Raw genomic sequence first — 18,591 nt, forward strand, 5'->3', positions numbered from 1 at the left:
TTTCCCATAATCACAATTCTCTGACTGATTTAAAAATTTGATCTTAAAATCTATCTCAGCCATCAAGAAACCTAAAGAAACAACTTCAATAGTGTGATAGAATTCCACAGATTCACAACCCTCTTTTTAAATGGGGTCGCTTGTCATGAGCAAGTTTATTAAGCATGTGATACATAGGTCTACCCTTTTGTCAATGTAATGCCCATCTGCCCACACATTGTTCGAAGAGATGTCATCCCAGGAATGGGATTGATCTTGTTTTCACCCCATCTCCATCCTCCCAAGCTTGCTGACTTTGGACCAGTGTTAGCATCCCAGCTGAAACCAGTGTATTAGGCACGTTTCGGTGATCAAACCTCAGCTCATCCAATTACTTAGAGAGCACCAAAATGTACAAGTCAATTGACCGATGGGGAAGATATATATTCATGTCAACAGTTATCAAGGACACTCCGGGGCTAACCTTTTCAATATTCCTGTGAATGAAATAAAAGTGATCGTCTTCCACTGTCATGTGTTTTGAGGTATGTGTCCTTGCAAAAGAAGCTTCATATTATTTTCAGTTGTAAGTGCAGAATTAACAAATGCTGCAGGTGGGGATGATGCATGTCAGCCGACAGTAATTTGCCAGCCTGTTTTACATCCAGTTCTGATGAGGTTCTCCTTCAGGTAGAAATTTTGATCAGCAATGATTGTCAACTCCCTTCATAATTGTAAACATCTCAGTTTCAATTCTCCTTGATGCTCCCATCTCCAGGGCACACAAATATAGGTTGTTCTGGATTTTCCAACCATTACAGTTAATCTCTGGGTCATACAAGCAAGGAAAAAAAATAAGCCAGAGCAAATCAAACAAATAATTTTATTTGCCTATGAATCAATTGCGATTGGTAGGTTGCAGGAAGTCTGGTATTGTCCGATTAGCTTATGAATACCCAGCACACTTTACATTTTATGGATGTATTGGGTGACACCTTGAGGATTATTTCCAACTCAAGTAGTCAGACCAACAAATGGTAAGTTGCTTGTCGCTGCTAAGATATGCATGTTTTATTCTAAGTGCCAGAACAGGAAAGCAATCAGTTTTAAACCTGACATAGATTTTTTCTTTGTCAAGATATTAAAGGACATTGTACAAAGGCAGATGTGTGGAGTTAGGCCACAGATCAGCCATTACCTCATTGACTGGCAGAACAGGCTTAAGGGGCTGAATAGCCTACTCCGCTTCCTATGTTCCTTCCCATATAACTGCTTTCATATTAGAAACAATAAATTGTGTAGGTTGGTGCCACAAATGAGGGGTGAGGCATGGAGGGGAGGGAGGGTAATATGAACAAGGTAAATGTACTGGGTCTCTTGGCTTCTTGAAAACACTGAGGCCTTTAAAATTAGGGAAAGCTCTAATAAAATAAACATTAAGATATTTGTAGTTGACCAAAACTAGTGGCCATCCATTTAAGGTAAGTCAACAAAATGTTAAGTGGGGAATTTGGAAGAACTTCCTTTACTCAGGAGTGATGAATTTAAGAAAAAATAGATGAAACATAGAAGGGAGATGGGAAAAGATGGTTATGCTGCCAACACTTATACAGAACAGCATCTCTGTGCAGTAGACAGAATTTTTTAAATGCAAACTCTGCAACAGAAGTTTCACTCTGAAACAAGAAATCTAATAATCCCATCATCCTCCTATTTTGTGCACGTGCATTAGCTGCTAAAACTGAATGTATTTTTGAAGTCACCAAAACAGATGTGAGAGCTCAAGCCTTGTTGCCATGTTTTCTGCTTTTTTGACTTGTGGGAAAGTGATAACCTTAACCATTGCACAAAGTCTGAAGAACTGACTAAACCCAGTTGGTGGTAGCTAACTGTCCAGGTCCAAATGTCTTCTCTTATTCCTTAAAATGATCCTGAATACAGTGACTAGAAATGATTCATGAATAATACAAAATTCAAGTAGACACGAGTTGCATCATTGTCCGTTATTCTATTGCAATTGTAAGCTGATATATCATTGATTCTCAATTTTGCATCAACATATTGCTTACATTAAAGTAAGCTTTCCAGTTTTATTAAATTGAACTATTGATCATTTAACCTATATTAGTATGAGTTCACCCATTGCACAAATTGCCAATCAATTCTAAGTCAATTCGGTAAATTCTAATCTCAAAAAACAAAGAAAACCAGAAAGGAAAGTTTACATTCGTGCAGCACCTTCTTGATCTCAAATGTCCCAAAATATTTCATAGACTATGAAGGACTTTTGAAATTCAATCTTTGCTGTATAGGGGTATGGCATTGGATAATACATCACCTTACTATCAGGAGCTTAGTCTGTGTGAAGATTGAAATCAAAGCAATAAATCTGGAGGGAGGTCATTACCATGACAGAAGTGGTTTCTGCATAGTATTACAATTCCATGATAACAGTTGTTATTCTAATCCTTTAGTACACGGATGTGAACACTCAAGTTTCAGCTTTGGGTGCAGTCATCAGTTTTTTGGGCAGAAATGATGGCCAAAGAGCTGTGCTGGTCTTGGGAAAGGATCTTCATGAGTTTCTATCTCATTTGTATCCCATTGTACATATAACATGCCCTGAAGCAGTACAATCAGCAGCATTTAAAGATTGTTTTAAAATTATCCCCTAGTGTCGTTTATAGCAGTAACCTGGTGCAGTTTAATTATCACAAAAAGAAAAATTTCAAATCATTGAAGTGACTTGAGAAACCCTTACAGAACAATTTGCCGTTATTTTGGTGTTCAATACTCAGTTTACTAGTGAATGCAAAAGGAAGTCATTTTTAAAAAAAAACATGCCATTAAACTTGTTTCACCCAGAAAAAGAAAACAACTGAATATTAAGAGTTTCCTTAAAGGTCTGAAAATGAAAACAAATGGTGGAATCTCATAATTGTGATTAATTAGTCACTAGCTGAAAATGTGTTGCTGGAACAGCGCAGCAGGTCAGGCAGCATCCAGGGAATTACTCACTAATTAGTCACTAGCCCTGTTGGCAGCACTGGTTTGTGTTTCTTTAAACAAGTGAAAAAGTAATGGGTACATGACTTACATTGACTGAAATTTGGACTCAATGTTCTACAACCTTTTGGTGTAGTTTGCTTGATTGCAGATGAATTGCACTTACTGACCAGCGTGTGCCAGTGGATGCAATTGCCCCAAGCATCACAAGCAGTATGGGAGGCAAATCAAGGCATCCCGCTCCCTCTCAGAATCCACCTTCCACTCAGTGTCAATCTATCATTTATGAAAGGGCCTATGATTGGTGCTAGTAAAGTGGAACCCAATGAGGAGTCAATGGTGAGAATGGAAAGGGGTTAAAGGTAAGAAAAACCTTCAAGATAAAAGAGGTTCCCATGTCACTGAATTTTGTTGATTTATTTAGACATCAAAAGAGCCCTTGCTTGGTCCAACTGCTTCAGGGAATTGGTGAATCTTTTCCGTTTGTTTGTAATCTCGGGACGCTCAACCAGCAGGCCTTCAGAATCTGCTTCATTGAGAAATTTTTGAGTCATCTGCAACTTGAGACAATGTGCAAATTCTTGCAAAAGATGATATCTGGAAACCAAGGGTACCATTTGAACCAATCGATCGATGGCAATCTGCATAATTTAAGGAAATAAATAATTATGGTTTCTGGGTTGGAATTCAGTTTCAATATTAGCCTTTAAGGAGAAGAAATAAAAAAGATTTTGCACCTTTAACAAGCTCAAAGCATCCCATTCTATTTGGACTTCTAGAATATATTCAACCAGGTGCCTCACAAAAGGTTAAGTCATAAGAGCCTCAGTGTTGGACGTAGCATATCGACATTGATAGAGAACTGGCTTATGAGCAGGAAATAGAGAGTGAGGATAAAGGGTTCCTTTTCAGGTTGGCGACTTATGATCAGTGGAGTTCCACAGGGGTCAGTGCTGGGACAATAACTGTTTACAGTAATTATAAATAACATGGAGAAACAAAGTGAATATACAGTAGCCAAATTTGCAGACGACGCAAAGATAGTTGGAAAGGCCAGTTGTGAGAAAATACAGTTTATAGTGGTACTGGTAGGTTAAGTGAGTGGGCAAGAAATTGGAAAATAGAGTATAATGTGGCAAAATGTAAAGTTGTTAATTTTAAAAGGGGGAACAAAAGAACAGAGGGTTGAAGGGAAACTGCAGAAAGCTGCAATGCGAAGGGGTCTTGGGGTTATTTGTGCATGAAACACAGAAAGCAAATCAGGGAGGCTAATATGATATTGGCCTTTATTTCCAGGGATTTGGAGTGTAACAGTAGGAAAGCCTTGCCACAACTGTACAAGGTCACATCTGGAGTACAGTGAACAGTTTTAGTCCCCTGATTGAAGTAATGATATAATTTTATCGGAGGCAGTTTTGAGAAGGTTCACTATGATGGTATGGAGGGATTGCCTAATGAGCAAAGTCGAAACAGGTTGAGTGTCCACTTACCAAAGTTTAGAAGATTGAGAGTTCATCTCATCAAAATATGTAGGATTTGTGAGTGGATTGACAGGGTAACTACTTACAGGGTAACAAAAGGTTGTTTCCCCTCCTGTGCGAGTCTAGGACCAGATGGCATGGTCGCAGTGCAAAGGGGTGCCAATTTAAGAGATGAGGAGGAATTGCTCAGCGAGTTGTGATTCTTTGTAACTCCTTACCACAGAGAGCTGTGGAGGCAGAGTCCTTGAGCATATTTAAGGATAAGATAGATAGATTCTTGATCAGTTGGGTAATCAATGATTGTAGGGAAAGGGCAGGAGACTGGAGGTCAGGAATGGTAGAGCAACCATAATCCTATTGAATGGCTTGAATCATAGAATCCCTGGAGTGCAGAAAGAGGCCATTCAGCTCATTGAACGAGAACTGACCCTCTGAAGAGGATCCCACCCCCGCCTACATCTCCACATTTACCATGACTAACTCACCCAGCTTGCACATCCTTAGACACCTACAAGGCAATTTAGCTTAGCCATTCCACCTAAGCTGCACATTGGCCCATCTGCACATTGCCCTCTGTCTGTACCGACCCTCCAAAGAGCATTCCACTCTATCCCTGTAACCCCACATTTACTTAGCATTTTAACCCACCAGCCTGCACACTACAGGGCAATTTAGCATGGCCAATCCACTAACTTTCAAATCTTTGGACAGTGGGAGGAACCCAGAACCCCTGGAGGAAATCTACGCAGATATAGGGAGAACGTGCAAACTCCAAACAGATATTCATGCAAGACTGAAATCGAACCCCAATCCCTGGTATTGTGAGGCAGCAGTGCTAACCACTGAGCCACTGTACTGGTCCAAGGAGACTTCATGTCACATTCCCTCAGTGGTGAGTACGACAAAACAGAAGTATTTCACTCGGAAATTTACTTTTGGTGACTCACTTGATAATAGGCTTGTAAATGAGCTGCCATTTCATGGCTTGAATTATGTGTTGGCGAGCTGAGCTCCCTCTGACTGCCTTTCTCAGGTTTTGATAGAATCTCTGTCAGTTTGGAGCAATACATCGCATCTGGTGCATAGACCATGCCCTCCATGTTGAAATGCATCCTCAACATCTGTTCTGCATCCTGTTCCTGCTTGTGTCGGATTTCAGCAATTAACTCCTATGAAAAAGGAAAGAGATATTTGCACTGCATTTGACAGTCTAAAATAGTTAATGCTCTCCCTATAGTCCCTCCTTCTCCTCAACATCTGGACACCACACCTCAGGAAACATTGTTATATTTATTCACAGGATGTGGGAATCACTGGTTTTGTCAGTATTCATCATTAGTCACCTTTGAACTGGTGACTTGTTGGGTTATTTTCAGCTGGCAGTTAAGAATCAACCACATTGCTTTGGGTCTGCAACCACGTGTGGGTCAGACTAGGTATGGATGGCAGATTTCCTCCCCTAAAGGACATTACAAACCAGATTAGTTTTTATAAACAACTGCTTTTGGTTACATGGTCATCATTAGACTAGCTTTGCAATTCCATGTTTTATTTTGTTGAATTCCAATTTCACCAGCTGCCAAGGAAGGATTTCAACGCATATCTCCAGCTCTCTTTAGATTGACTCTGACTCACTAGTTTAGATTCACACAGCATGGCCGTCTCTAGCTCAGAGGAGGGGGACGTGGAAGAGATGGCATGATTGGCGGCGGAAAAGGTGCACATTGCCAGCCCCCCAGGGACAAGTTCGGACAGCGGTAACTGGAGGAGCAGAGAGGGTGAAGTCTACCGAGAGGGCAAAATGGACTTTTGAAGCTGTTCCAGTTAAAGTAATATCGATTAATATTAGGTCTTTTAGTATTTTACCATGACGTGGAGATGCTGGTGTTGGATTGGTGTGGACAAGGTCAAAAGTCATACCGTACCAGGTTATAGTTCAACAGGTTTATTTGAAATTGCAAACTTTTGGAGCACCGCCCCTTCCTCAGCTGTGGTATGGTATAGGGTATAAGACATAGTAGTTATAGTAGTTATAAACAAAAAGTTAACAACTTTAAAACAAGCTGCCCTTGTTGTATCCTTTAATTAGTTAGGAGGTAGACTGCTGATTAAAATGCAAAATCCATATTCCTTTCAAGTCTTTGTCCCTAGACAATTAAAGATTTTATCAATGTACAAGAGGTAATATCTCAAGTTAGACAATGCACTTTAGGTGTGAAATCCTGCTTTGAATCTGTCTATGTTTTGAGCTGAGGTCAGTTTTATCTTTTTGACAGAAAAGAATCTTTGAATGAAATAATTTCCCCAAATGTGTACGTGTGTGTGTGTCATTTATACAATTTATTCATAATTTATTTTGTAATCTAAAATGGTGCTGGGATGTGATGACATTATCATTCCACTGCCTCCCATTGGATGCAGCAGAGGGTCACCAGTAAAAGGCTAAAAGAGTCAAATAATTTAGACAAATGACTCAGTTTGCTATCCTTGGGATGGAATATTAAGAATATGATAAACAGGCTACATCTCTTTTCTCATGAAAATAGAACCTTTAGGCTTGGTCAAATAGAGACCATTAAATGTAGACAAGATATTGATGCTGCAAATATAGTTTGCTCTGATGGAGATTAACTTTGGCAATGATCAACTAAAGATTATCAACAAGAAATCAAATAAAGGTGATCAGAGGGAACAGCTTTACACAGGGAGTAATGAGAATGTGGAAGCTGTTACCACAGAAAGTGTTTGAGGCTGATTGATTATCACATATAAGAGAAAGCAAGATAAGCACTTTAAGAAAATGATTATGCTGCTGGAATTAGATTGGAAAAGTTGGGCGTAGAATGGAGTGGAGCGTAATTGATTAGACAGACTGAATGGTCTCCTTTTACTGTGTGTACCATGTAATTTTCATGTCGCAGATCTTATTATTGATTAAGTTATTGATAAACACACCTTGGTTGCTTGTATTAGGTTTGGAAAAAGCATAAAATGTTCGACTCCCATTGCGTTAAACACTTGCTGGGTTTTATCTGTGAAAATAACATAAGATGTCATTCGATTATAATATTGTCAAAAAACATGATTATACATAAACAGTTCTGAACAATTGTGAACATGAACAAGCAAGCAACAGTGCTCCAGCAAGAATTAGTCACTGAAAGATTATAATGGATGATAATAATGGGCCAGATCTCTTCAATTTCCAACAAAATGTTGCTGAGTGGTTTGCTTTGTCTCGTGAAAAGGAAATTGTTTTTCCTAAGTAAAGGAGGTTGTGTATTTACATCACACATTTCACAGTCCCGGTGTTGTGTATAGAGTTGAAAGGGTCTGAAAGGGTTACTTTCAGATTAAGTGCATTAAGAACCACCTACGGTGAGGATGCGATGAGAACGTGGTGTGAGAGTAAAGTAGGATATTGTGACAGGTAGATCTAAGATTGGATTCTTTGTAGTAATGTAGAAACAATTCTGTAAATCATTACAGAAAAGCAAAAACTACGCCTTCTACATTCTACAACACTCGTCTTGTTAAAGCATAAGACAGCAATCTTGCACACCACTAGGCCATGGAATCCCCTAAAGAACCCACACATTTGGAAGATACAGAAGAAAGTACATATAATCATGGTGATCAGTGAGGCATCTGAGCATTTAGTTTCGCAGTGCCAGTCCCAATAATGCAAACAAGCCACTTCAAGGAAAATAGCTTTCTGAGGACTGTTAACTCCATAAAAACCCTCTGATAAAACTCAACATTGGTCAATATATCAAAGAACAACACAGAAAGTGCTTAAATCTGGGAAGAGATGAGCTGGAGGAGAGGAAATATGCAGTCCCCAGGCAGACATATAGTCTACATCTTGAGGCAGTGGTATGCAGGTAGGGGAGGTCTAAGATTCAAGTGGTCTCCAGTCAAAGCGGTCTCAAGAGTCAGTGAGACAAGAAAGAGATCAGGCAGGTGAGCTTGAGAGTATTGTAGGACAGCTCTCAGCAATTATGAGAGTCTCAGCAATTGGATTGGCTTGGGAGCTGAGGGAGAAGTAAAGGGGGAGCTGTGGTGAGGGGCTTAAAGAGTTGCGAATTGGGAATGAGGCTCAGTAGTTGGGAATTTGGGAAGGGACCTAACAGCCTGGAGTGGTAAATTTGGGAGATGGAAAATGAAGTTGAGAGGCTCAAGTTCAACATATAAGAAATGATTACTATGATTTCAAAAGCTCTGGGTCACTTGAATTTTCCTTAAGCTGTTCTTGAACTTGTCTCAATATATTATTCAACCATTATTATTGTATCCTGCGTCCACCAGAAAAGGGGTAGATAGTGAAATAGGGGAGTCTTGGCCAATTGTCTTCGAGTAATTCCCTTGTTGCTAACAAGAACAGACAGCCTGGAAACTGTTGGGACTTGCAACACGACTCTTCTTAACTGTTATCCGCCTGTAGACAAGAGGAATCAAAGAATAGAGACCCAGTTCAAATCAATACAAAGCAACCTCACGGAAAACGCTGACAGGGAAAGGGTTCCCTGTCATTGACATGGGATTTATAAAATTTTGAAGTCACCATTGGAATGGAATCTAGCTGGTTTTCAGTAACTAATGCATCTCGTTGTGCACTCCAACTTAGTTTGTTGAAGGGGTAAAGGTAAAGGTAGGTTAAATGTACTTGGTTAATGCAAGCCATTGGGACAACATAAATTCAAGTCCATTTTTAACACAGGAGAGTGTCAGAATTTACAGATTCACCTAATTTAGTTATTTTTTTCATGATAACCTTCAGCCACTGATCTCAGCTACAACAGACTCCTGATTTAGCTGGAAATTTGTCCTTTTCTGATTTACCTGCCAGTTCTTTCACCATTTGGAGAGAGGGCCCCAGTAACTTGCCGATCTGTTCTCGAATAACAGATTCAAATACTCGGTATTTTGTGAATCCAGGCAACTCTCTCCCTTGAGAGTTTATATCATGGAACCTGACCTTTGAGAGAGCTTCTTCATTAACTGAACATAACACAAATAATAAGATAATTAATTCAATTCATATATATAAGAGTAAATAACTACTTTCAGTAACCAAAGGACTGAAACCACGCAATTGTTCAAAAAATTCCTTTTGGTTCATGATTGCCATTTAGGGAAGGAAATCTACCTTTTTGTCTGGACTGACCTACGTGGAACTCCAGGGCCACAGCAATGTGGTTTACCTTTAACTCCCCCGTGAGGTGATCTAGCAAACTACTCAGATGTTTCAAATCTTGTGTAAGTTGTACATACATGGATCATTAACCCTTTAGTCTCCTGAAACAGAAGAATTGCCCATTCTGGGTTTCATATTGCACTTCTTATGAAGTTTGAATGAATTACTGTCGACAAAAATATTCTAAATTTTAACGTTGATAAAATCAATAACAAGCAATGGTTAAAGCCTTGTTTGACCGTAACTCTGATTATCTTACTGAGTACAAAGACAGCTAAATAAACTCTCAACACTTCTCTAAAAATGTTGAGGCCAATTGTCACGCTGGAGTCAGTTAACACAACGCTGTTTGGGAATTAAGCCTGAACCTTCTAATTATATTTTTATCAATGGTTCCTGAAGGAAAATCCCAAAGTAAGTTCTTGCTCCAGAATAGAGGGCTTGGATTGGACTCTAAATGACCAAGCCAATAAATTTCCTTGAAAGAGCAGAGTGAAAAGTATCTTAAACAAATAGTTGTTGGTCAAACAGAACCTGAGTATTGCTGAAGGAGAATACATTTTATTGAAGCTTTTCATTTACAATCATCTGAACAATATGCAAGAATGCCAATATATGGGGAAAACCAACATTTACACGAGGGGAGGAGATTTCTGATCGGTTGGCAAACATTATCCTTCACAGACTTAGAATTATCCAGTAAATAATGTCCAATTGAAGAATCATATCTAATGCTGGGCAACGTGTTGTGGGTTTGAAGAGCAGGATGTTTGGGAATGGTTCAAGACATGCATTTTGTGTACAGCCAAAGGGGTGTGCTGCTTTCCATGATTCACCAATTTTTCAGACTGATGGTTGACATAACCGGCATCAAATTGGAACTGAAATTCAAAACTCACAAAGGAGGCAGAACATCAATGGTGCCTTCAATGGAATGACATCTACACTCCTATCCCCAGTATATTTTAAATATCTGGATGATATATTTGAATTGGTATTTTTGAATCAACAGGTGCAAGTAAGAATTTAGGATTACCAGGCGGGCATGGTATGGTACACTCATGTATATTGGAAGCTATATATATGAAGTCAAAAATCACACCACACCAGGTTATAGTCCAACAGGTTTATTTGGAAGCACTAGAATTTGGAGTGCTGCTCCTTCATCAGGTGGCTGTGGAGAATAAGACCATAAGACATAGAATTTATAGCAAAAGATTACAGTGTCATGCAACTGGAATGGTATATCGTACAGACCTGGATTGTTGTTAAGTCTTTCATCTTTCAGAATGGGTTGCAGGTTTCGGTTCATAAATATGCAAATCTCAGAACTTCTTTTCGGTTGACTTTTCGAGATAACTTAAGGTTTTATAACAAAAGATGACATCTCAGCTCAGACAGTGTATTAAAGGTTTGAAGTTAGTCTGTCTGTATCCCAATCTTGACTCAGACTGGTTCTATTTCCAAAGTGAAATTTACAAAATATTACATGGATTGACTGCCTGCATTGACTACCTGCAGATTGTGCATTTTTGAGCAAAATACAATGTACCTGTAAATATAGATCTGCAAATACAAATTCACCCCATAGACTTATGTGTGTGTGCGCGTGCATGGGAAAGAGAGAGAGAGAGAGAGAATGTGAGTGTGTGTGTGTGAGTGCGATTGCATGTGTGAGAGTGTGTTTGCATGTGTGAAAGCTTGCTAAAGTGTGTATGTGAGTGTGATAGAGTATAAGCGTGTGGGAGGATGTGTGTGTGTGTATGAGAGAGAGCATGTGTATGAGAGAGGGTCAGCGTAAGTGTGAGTGTATGTAAGAGTGTGTGTGTGCATTTGTGCTTGTGTATGTGTGTGAGAGAGAGAGTGTATAGTGCAATGGAGTCACCTGTAGTGTGACATGAACCCAAGGCCCCAGTTGAGGCCATTCTCATGGGTACTGAACTTGGCTATCAACCTCTGCTCAGCCACTTTGCTTTTTTGCCTGTCCCGAATCAGCCTTGGAGGATGGTCACCCGAAGATCTGAGGCCGAATGTCCCTGACCACTGAAGTGTTTCCGAACTGGGAGGGAACACCCCTGTCTGGTGATTGTAACGTGGTGTCCATTCATCCTTTGTCATAGCATCTGCGTTGTCTCGCCAATGTACCATAACCTCAGGGCATTATTGCCTGTAGTGTATGAGATAAACAATGTTGGCCAAGTCACATGAGTACCTGCTGCATACATGGTTGGTCGTGTCCCCACGGGTAATTGTGGTATCCATGTTGACACTCTGACACATCTTGCAGTGGTTGACATGACAGGTTTGTATGGTATTGTGGCCGATGTTGTCCTGAAGACTGGACAGTTTCCTGCGAACAATGATCTGTTTGAGGTTTGGTGGTTTTATAAAGATGAGAAGTAGATGCATGGGGAAGGTCTTAGCGAGGTGCTCATCCTCATCGATAATGTATTGCAGGCTGCAAAGAACATAATGTTGTTTTCCAGCTCTCAGGAAGTACTGGACAATGAAGAGTACCCTATCGGTTGCAACCCGTATCTGTCTCTTGAGGATGTCATTACGGTTTCTCGCTGTGGCACGTTGGAACTAGCAGTTGATGAGTTGAGCATCATACTCCATTCTAATGAGGGCATCCTTGAGCACCTTCAGGTGTCCGTCACGTTCCTCCTTATGTGAACAGATCTTGTGTATGCATAGGACTTGTCCTTCACGGCACCCTGAGCGGTCTCGTCCCACATACTTCTCACGTAGGGGACTTCTACTGCCTTCTGAAAATACACAAAGCCAACATACCAGGACATCTCATCATATCAGGCAATGGGACCCTGTGTGAGAACCTCTCTGGCAATGTTGATTGCATCTTGAAACCTGTTGTACAGGGGACCCCCAGCCCCTGTAACGGCACTACAAATTTCTTACAGAAACTCAGCACCCACGGACAAGTCGAACTGGGACCATTCCTCGTCACAATCGACATTTTGTCACTCTACACCAGCATCCCCCATGATGACGGCATCACGGCAACAGTGATGTACTCAATACCAACAACTGCCAATCTCCGAACACCGTCCTAAAACTCATCCACTTCCTCCTCGACCACAATGTTTTCACCTCTGACAAACAGTTCTTCATCCAGACACAAGGAACAGACATGGGGACCAAATCTTCACCCTGATTTGCCAACATTTTCATGCACAAGTTCAAACAAGAGTGCTTTGCTGCACAGGACCTCCAACCAACACTATACACCAGGTATATTGATGACAATTTCTTCCTCTGGACCTATGGCGAGGAGTCACTGAAACAACTACACAGTGATATCAATAAGTTTCAGACTTACCGTGGACCACTCTTTAGTATTTGTCTCATAAGATGCCCTCAGAAGAACGGGGTACAATCCTCAACTCATTGATTGCCAGTTCCGATGTGCCACAGCGAGAAACTGTAATGACCTCATCAGGAGACAGACATGGGTTGCAACCAATTGGGTACTGTTCATTGCCCAGTACTTCTCGGGAGCTGAAAAACTACGCCATGTTCTTCACAGCCTGCAACACGTTATCAATGAGGATGAGCATCTCACCAAGACTTTTCCCTCTGCCTCCACTTCTTGCCTTTAAACAACCACCAAACCTCAAACAGACGATTGTTCACAGCAAACTGTGAACTGTGCCATTAGGATATCGAATACAAATCCGTCATGGCAACCACTGCAAGATGTGTCAGAGTGTCAATACGGATACCACCGTTACCCATGGGGACATGACCCACCATGAATGCAGCAGGTACTCACGTGACTTGGCTAACATCGTCTATCTCATACGCTGCAGGTAAGGATGCCCCAAGGCATGGTACATTGGTGAGACCAAGCAGATGCTACAGCAATGGATTAATGGACTCCACTCAGCAATCACCAGACAGGGGTGTTCCCTCCCAGTCGGGGAACACTTCAGTGGTCAGGGACATACAGCCTCAGACTTTCGGTTGGCAATCCTCCAAGCTGGACTTTGGGACAGGCAACAGTGCAGAGTGGATTCTGGATTAGTGGTGCTGGAAGAGCACAGCAGTTCAGGCAGCATCTGAGGAGCATTTTACTGCTCCTCGGATGCTGCCTGAACTGCTGTGCTCTACCAGCACCACTAATCCAGAATCTGCTTTCCAGCACCTGCAATCTTTGTTTTTACCTAACAATGCAGAGTGGCCAAGCAGAGGCTGATAGCCAAGTTTGGTACCCATGGGGATGGCCTCAACTGGGACCTTGGGTTCATGTCACACTACAGGTGACCTCACTACACTATACACTCTCTCTCTCACACACACACACACTGACACACACACACTGACACACACAGTCTTACATACTCACACAGACCCTCTCTCATATACACGCTTTCTCTCATACATGCACATCCTCTCACAGGTGCATATTTTACCACACACTCTTTACTAAGCTTTCACACATGCAAACACATACTATCTCGCATGCACTCACACTCACACGCACACATTCACATACTCACCCTCTCACTCTCTCTCTCGTGCATGCACTCACATATATAAGCCTATGGGGTATTTGCAGAATTGTATTTTGCAGATAGATTCTTTTTTGCTCAAGAAAATGCATATTCTGCAGGCAGGTAAAAACAATGACTGCAGATGCCGGAAACCAGATTCTGGATTAGTGGTGCTGGAAGAGCACAGCAGTTCAGGCAGCATCCATGGAGCAGCGAAATCGACGTTTCGGGCAAAAACCCTTCATCAGGAATAAAGGCAGTGAGCCTGAAGCATGGAGAGATAAGCTAGAGGAGGGTGGAGGGGGGGGAGAAAGTAGCATAGAGTACAATGGGTGAGTGCGGGAGGGGATGAAGGTGATAGGTCCTAGCAGAGCTCTTTAGGGAACATCTCCGGGACACCGACACCAATCAACCACACCGCCCCATGGCCCAACATTTCAACTCCCCCTCCCACTCTGCTGAGGACATGGAGGTCCTGGGTCTCCTTCACCGCTGCTTCCTCACCACTAGACGCCTGGAGGAAGAACGCCTCATCTTCCGCCTCGGAACACTTCAACCCCAGGGCATCAATGTGGACTTCAACAGTTTCCTCATTTCCCCTTCCCCCACCTCACTCTAGTTCCAAACTTCCAGCTCAGCACTGTCCCCATGACTTGTCTGGACCTGTCCTACCTGCCTATCTCCTTTTCCACCTATCCACTCCACCCTCTCCTCCCTGACCTATCCCCTCTCCCACTCACCCATTATATTCTATGCTACTTTCTCCCCACCCCCACCCTCCTCTAGCTTATCTCTCCATGCTTCAGGCTCACTGCCTTTATTCCTGATGAAGGGCTTTTACCCGAAACTTCGATATTGCTGCTCCTCGGTTGCTGCCTGAACTGCTGTGCTCTTCCAGCACCACTAATCCATATTCTGCAGGCAGTCAATGCAGGCAGCCAATACAGGTAATATTTTGTAAATTTCACTTTGAAAATCGAACCAGTCTGTCTCGAGATTGGGATACAGACTAACCTCACACCTTTAATGCATTGTCTGAGCTGAGATGTCACCTTTTGTTATAAAACCTTAAGTTATCTCAAGAAATCGACTTAAAAGAAGTTCTAGGATTTGCATATTAATGAACCGAAACCTGCAACCCATTCTGATAGATGAATGACTTAACAACAATCCAGGTTTGTTTGATATATCATGTTGCATGACACTGTAATCTTTTGCTATAAATTGTTTTCCACAACCACCTGTTGAAGGAGCAGCGCTCCGGAAGCTAGTGCTTCCAAATAAACCTGTTGGACTATAACCTGGTGTTGTGCGATTTTTAACTTTGTCCACCCCAGTCCAACACTGGATCCTCCACATCACATATATGAATGCATTGTGTCCTTCCCTTATAGACAGAAAGAACAAGTGCATACACTGTGCATGTTTTGATTCAACAAAATAGGTGACAGCATTAGCTGGCTGATTTCTCAGGGCACTGCTCTAACCAATCAATGTCAACCTACCTGGATTGAAATCAAAACAAAGTCTGGCAGTTAACATTAAATCATTATTAACTGGTGCATAGCAATGTCTCTATCAATGAGAGTCTAGCTGTCAACCATTGAAAGTTCTATTCTTCTGCAGTATAAATGTTGGTTTTCTTTTTTTTGGTAATCTTGTGAATTGTTCTGATTTAGTGGCACGGTGGCTCAGTGGTTAGCACTACTGCCTCACATTGCCGGGGATCCAGTTCAACTATGTGGACTTTGCACATTCCCCTCTGCGTGGGTTTCCTCCGGGTTCCTCCCACAGTCCAAAGATGCACAGGTTAGCTAAATTGGCCAGGATAAATTGCCCATAATATCCAGTGATATGCAGGCTTGGTAGATTAGTCATGGGAAATGCAGGTTTATGAGGAGAGGGTAGAGGGCCAGCTCTGGGTGTAATGCTCTTTTGAGAGGTGTCAGTGCAGGTGCAATGGGCCGAATGGCCTCTTTCCACACTGTGGGGATTCTATTCTAGTTGAGAGTGTGGTGCTGGAAAAGCACAGCAGGTCAGGCAGCATCCGAGGAGCAGGAAAATCAATGTTTTGGGCTGGAGCCCTTCATTAGGAATGAGGATTCTATTCTACTCATTCTATGAGTACAAGTTATAAAGCTTTATCAAAGTGTTCTGCAACATTTGAAACAAATAACAAAGAAACAAATAAATAACATAAACAATGCATACGTTTAGCTTTCTCAATCTCTAGCTTGTTGTACCACTCTGAAAATACCCTGCGAGAAACGTCACATATCTTCTTCTCATTGTCATAGTCCTTTTTGTAATCTCCCATAATTAAAGTATTGATTTCTTCACAGTAGCTCAGAATTTTCTGCAATTAAATTAGCAAATGGTATGTTATTTTGACAGCAATCATGTATCATGTTAAGATAAGGATACACAAACTGACAAGGTCTAACTTACAGCATCTTAGTGCAGATGTATGGACTGTGTTTACTTACCAGATGCTTGGAAATGCTAATAACAGCTATTTCACAACATCTGATCCCAACGACTGATTGGCTTTCTGATCAGGATTATTATCGGTTTGTATATGGTCTAACCACTAATCCTTAAAGTGCTCTCTTGACTCCACATTGAAACAAAGGAGGAAATTATTTTCCTTAGTGTGCGTGGTATAGTTCCTTTTTATGTCACCTGCTAGTTCTTTGATCATTTGGAGAGACGAATCCAGCAATTAATGAATCTATTTTTGTGTAACAATTAAACTACTATTTACTTGAGTACATGCCACTGTCTTCTTTTTCGAATTTCCATATGTCATTCCACAGCTACCATTCACAAAGGAACAGTACAACCGACTGATGAATAAGATCGTCTCATGACCAGCATCTGAGGGGTTTCAAAAATGGGTGATGTTCATAAAAGGTGTAGAAAGAGCAGCATCAGAATCTATGTAAAGACGCAACATGTCATGGATCGCCAACTCCCCATGGTAGTCAATCTCCCAGATTTCTCAGGAGAGGCCTGACTATGAAGGTTAATCTCCAAGACATGAGGTAAAAATGAAAGGGTCATTGAACCAAAATATTCAGCGGCATTTTTATTTGCTGTGAAAATGCAATGTATAATGTGACATGAAAGAATAGGTAGATAACAAAAAAATTGGAGTACGTGGAATTAGGAGATAATTTGGCCAGTACTGGATCCACAACTTTTCACAGTATGTACCAATGATTAGAATCTGAGGACCAATTGTAATATTTCCAAATTTATTGATGACACCAAAGTGGTTGGGAATATTAGAATATAAGGAAGATGTAAGGAGGCTTCAAGATGTCCTGGGCAAGATAAAGCTATAACATGGCAGATAGAACATAATGTGGATAAATGTGAGATTATTTACTTTTTTTGAAAAAACAGGAAGGCAGAAAATTTCTTAGTAATGGAGGTTAGGATATGTGTAAGGCTAAACGGACCTGGGTACCCTTGACCATGAATCACCAAAAAGCTATTTTGGAGGTGCAGCAAACAATTAGAAAGGCAAGTGATAAATTGGCTTTTATTCTAAGGGGAGTTGAGTCCAGAAGTAAAGATGTCTTGCTACAGTTGTATTGAACTTTGGTGAAACCTCCCCTTGGATATAGTGTACATTTTCGGTGTTCCTATCTAGGGAAGGATAGATTAGCCAGAGGGGGAGTGTAAGGTTGGTTCACCACTTTAATCCCAAGGTTGGTGGGATTGTCTTATGAAAGAAAGAGAGAGAGAGAGATTGAGGAAACGAAGTTGGTATTCTCTCAAGTTTTGAAGAATATGACTCTTTTGTAACTGACAACGTTCTGACAGACTGTGACAGGATGGTTGAAATCTTCGAGGAGAAAGTAAGGTCTGCAGATGCTGGAGATCAAAGTTGAAACTTTATTGCTGGAACAGCACAGCAGGTCAGGCAGCATCCAGGGAACAGGAGATTCGACGTTTCGGGCACAGGCCCTTCTTCAGGAATTCTCATTCCTGAAGAAGGGCCTGTGCCCGAAACGTCGAATCTCCTGTTCCCTGGATGCTGCCTGACCTGCTGTGCTGTTCCAGCAATAAAGTTTCAACTGTGACAGGATGGTGCCACACAGTTGGCTGCTGAACAGCACATGCTGTTGGAAGGAATATATCAGCATGGGCAAAGGATTGGCTAACTAGATGACAGAGAGGTGAGATGAAGAGAGCAGTTTTCAGAATGGCAACTGTAACCACTGATGTATCATCGGGTTCAGTGCTGGAATCACAATTTCTTACAATATATGCTATTGACTTGGCTGAGGAAAGTGATTACGCTATCGCTAAATTTATAGATTACACAAGCATTGGAGGGAATGCAAGTGATGAGAATGATACAAGGAGGGATATAGACAGGTCGAGTGGGGAAATGTGAGATTAT

The 18,591-nt window shown here is 41.3% G+C and overlaps 1 protein-coding gene across 1 annotated transcript in view; it reads right to left on the reverse strand.

Moving 5' to 3' along the window:
* Positions 1-859: 859 nt before the first annotated feature.
* LOC122555401 (interferon-induced GTP-binding protein Mx-like) overlaps positions 860-18,591 on the reverse strand; it is a 40,486-nt gene continuing 22,754 nt past the window's right edge. The window contains exons 9-13 of the mRNA XM_043701373.2: positions 16,389-16,533; positions 9,309-9,467; positions 7,422-7,498; positions 5,414-5,635; positions 860-3,626 (exon numbers count right to left, since the gene is read on the reverse strand). Of these exons, the coding sequence (XP_043557308.1) occupies positions 3,402-3,626; positions 5,414-5,635; positions 7,422-7,498; positions 9,309-9,467; positions 16,389-16,533 (828 nt within the window). The 3' untranslated portion in view covers positions 860-3,401. The remainder of the gene's footprint in view (positions 3,627-5,413; positions 5,636-7,421; positions 7,499-9,308; positions 9,468-16,388; positions 16,534-18,591) is intronic.

Source organism: Chiloscyllium plagiosum, unplaced genomic scaffold, assembly GCF_037043375.1.
Source record: "Chiloscyllium plagiosum isolate Xiang-an unplaced genomic scaffold, Cpla_swu_hap1 HiC_scaffold_12, whole genome shotgun sequence".
NCBI lineage: Eukaryota > Metazoa > Chordata > Chondrichthyes > Orectolobiformes > Hemiscylliidae > Chiloscyllium > Chiloscyllium plagiosum.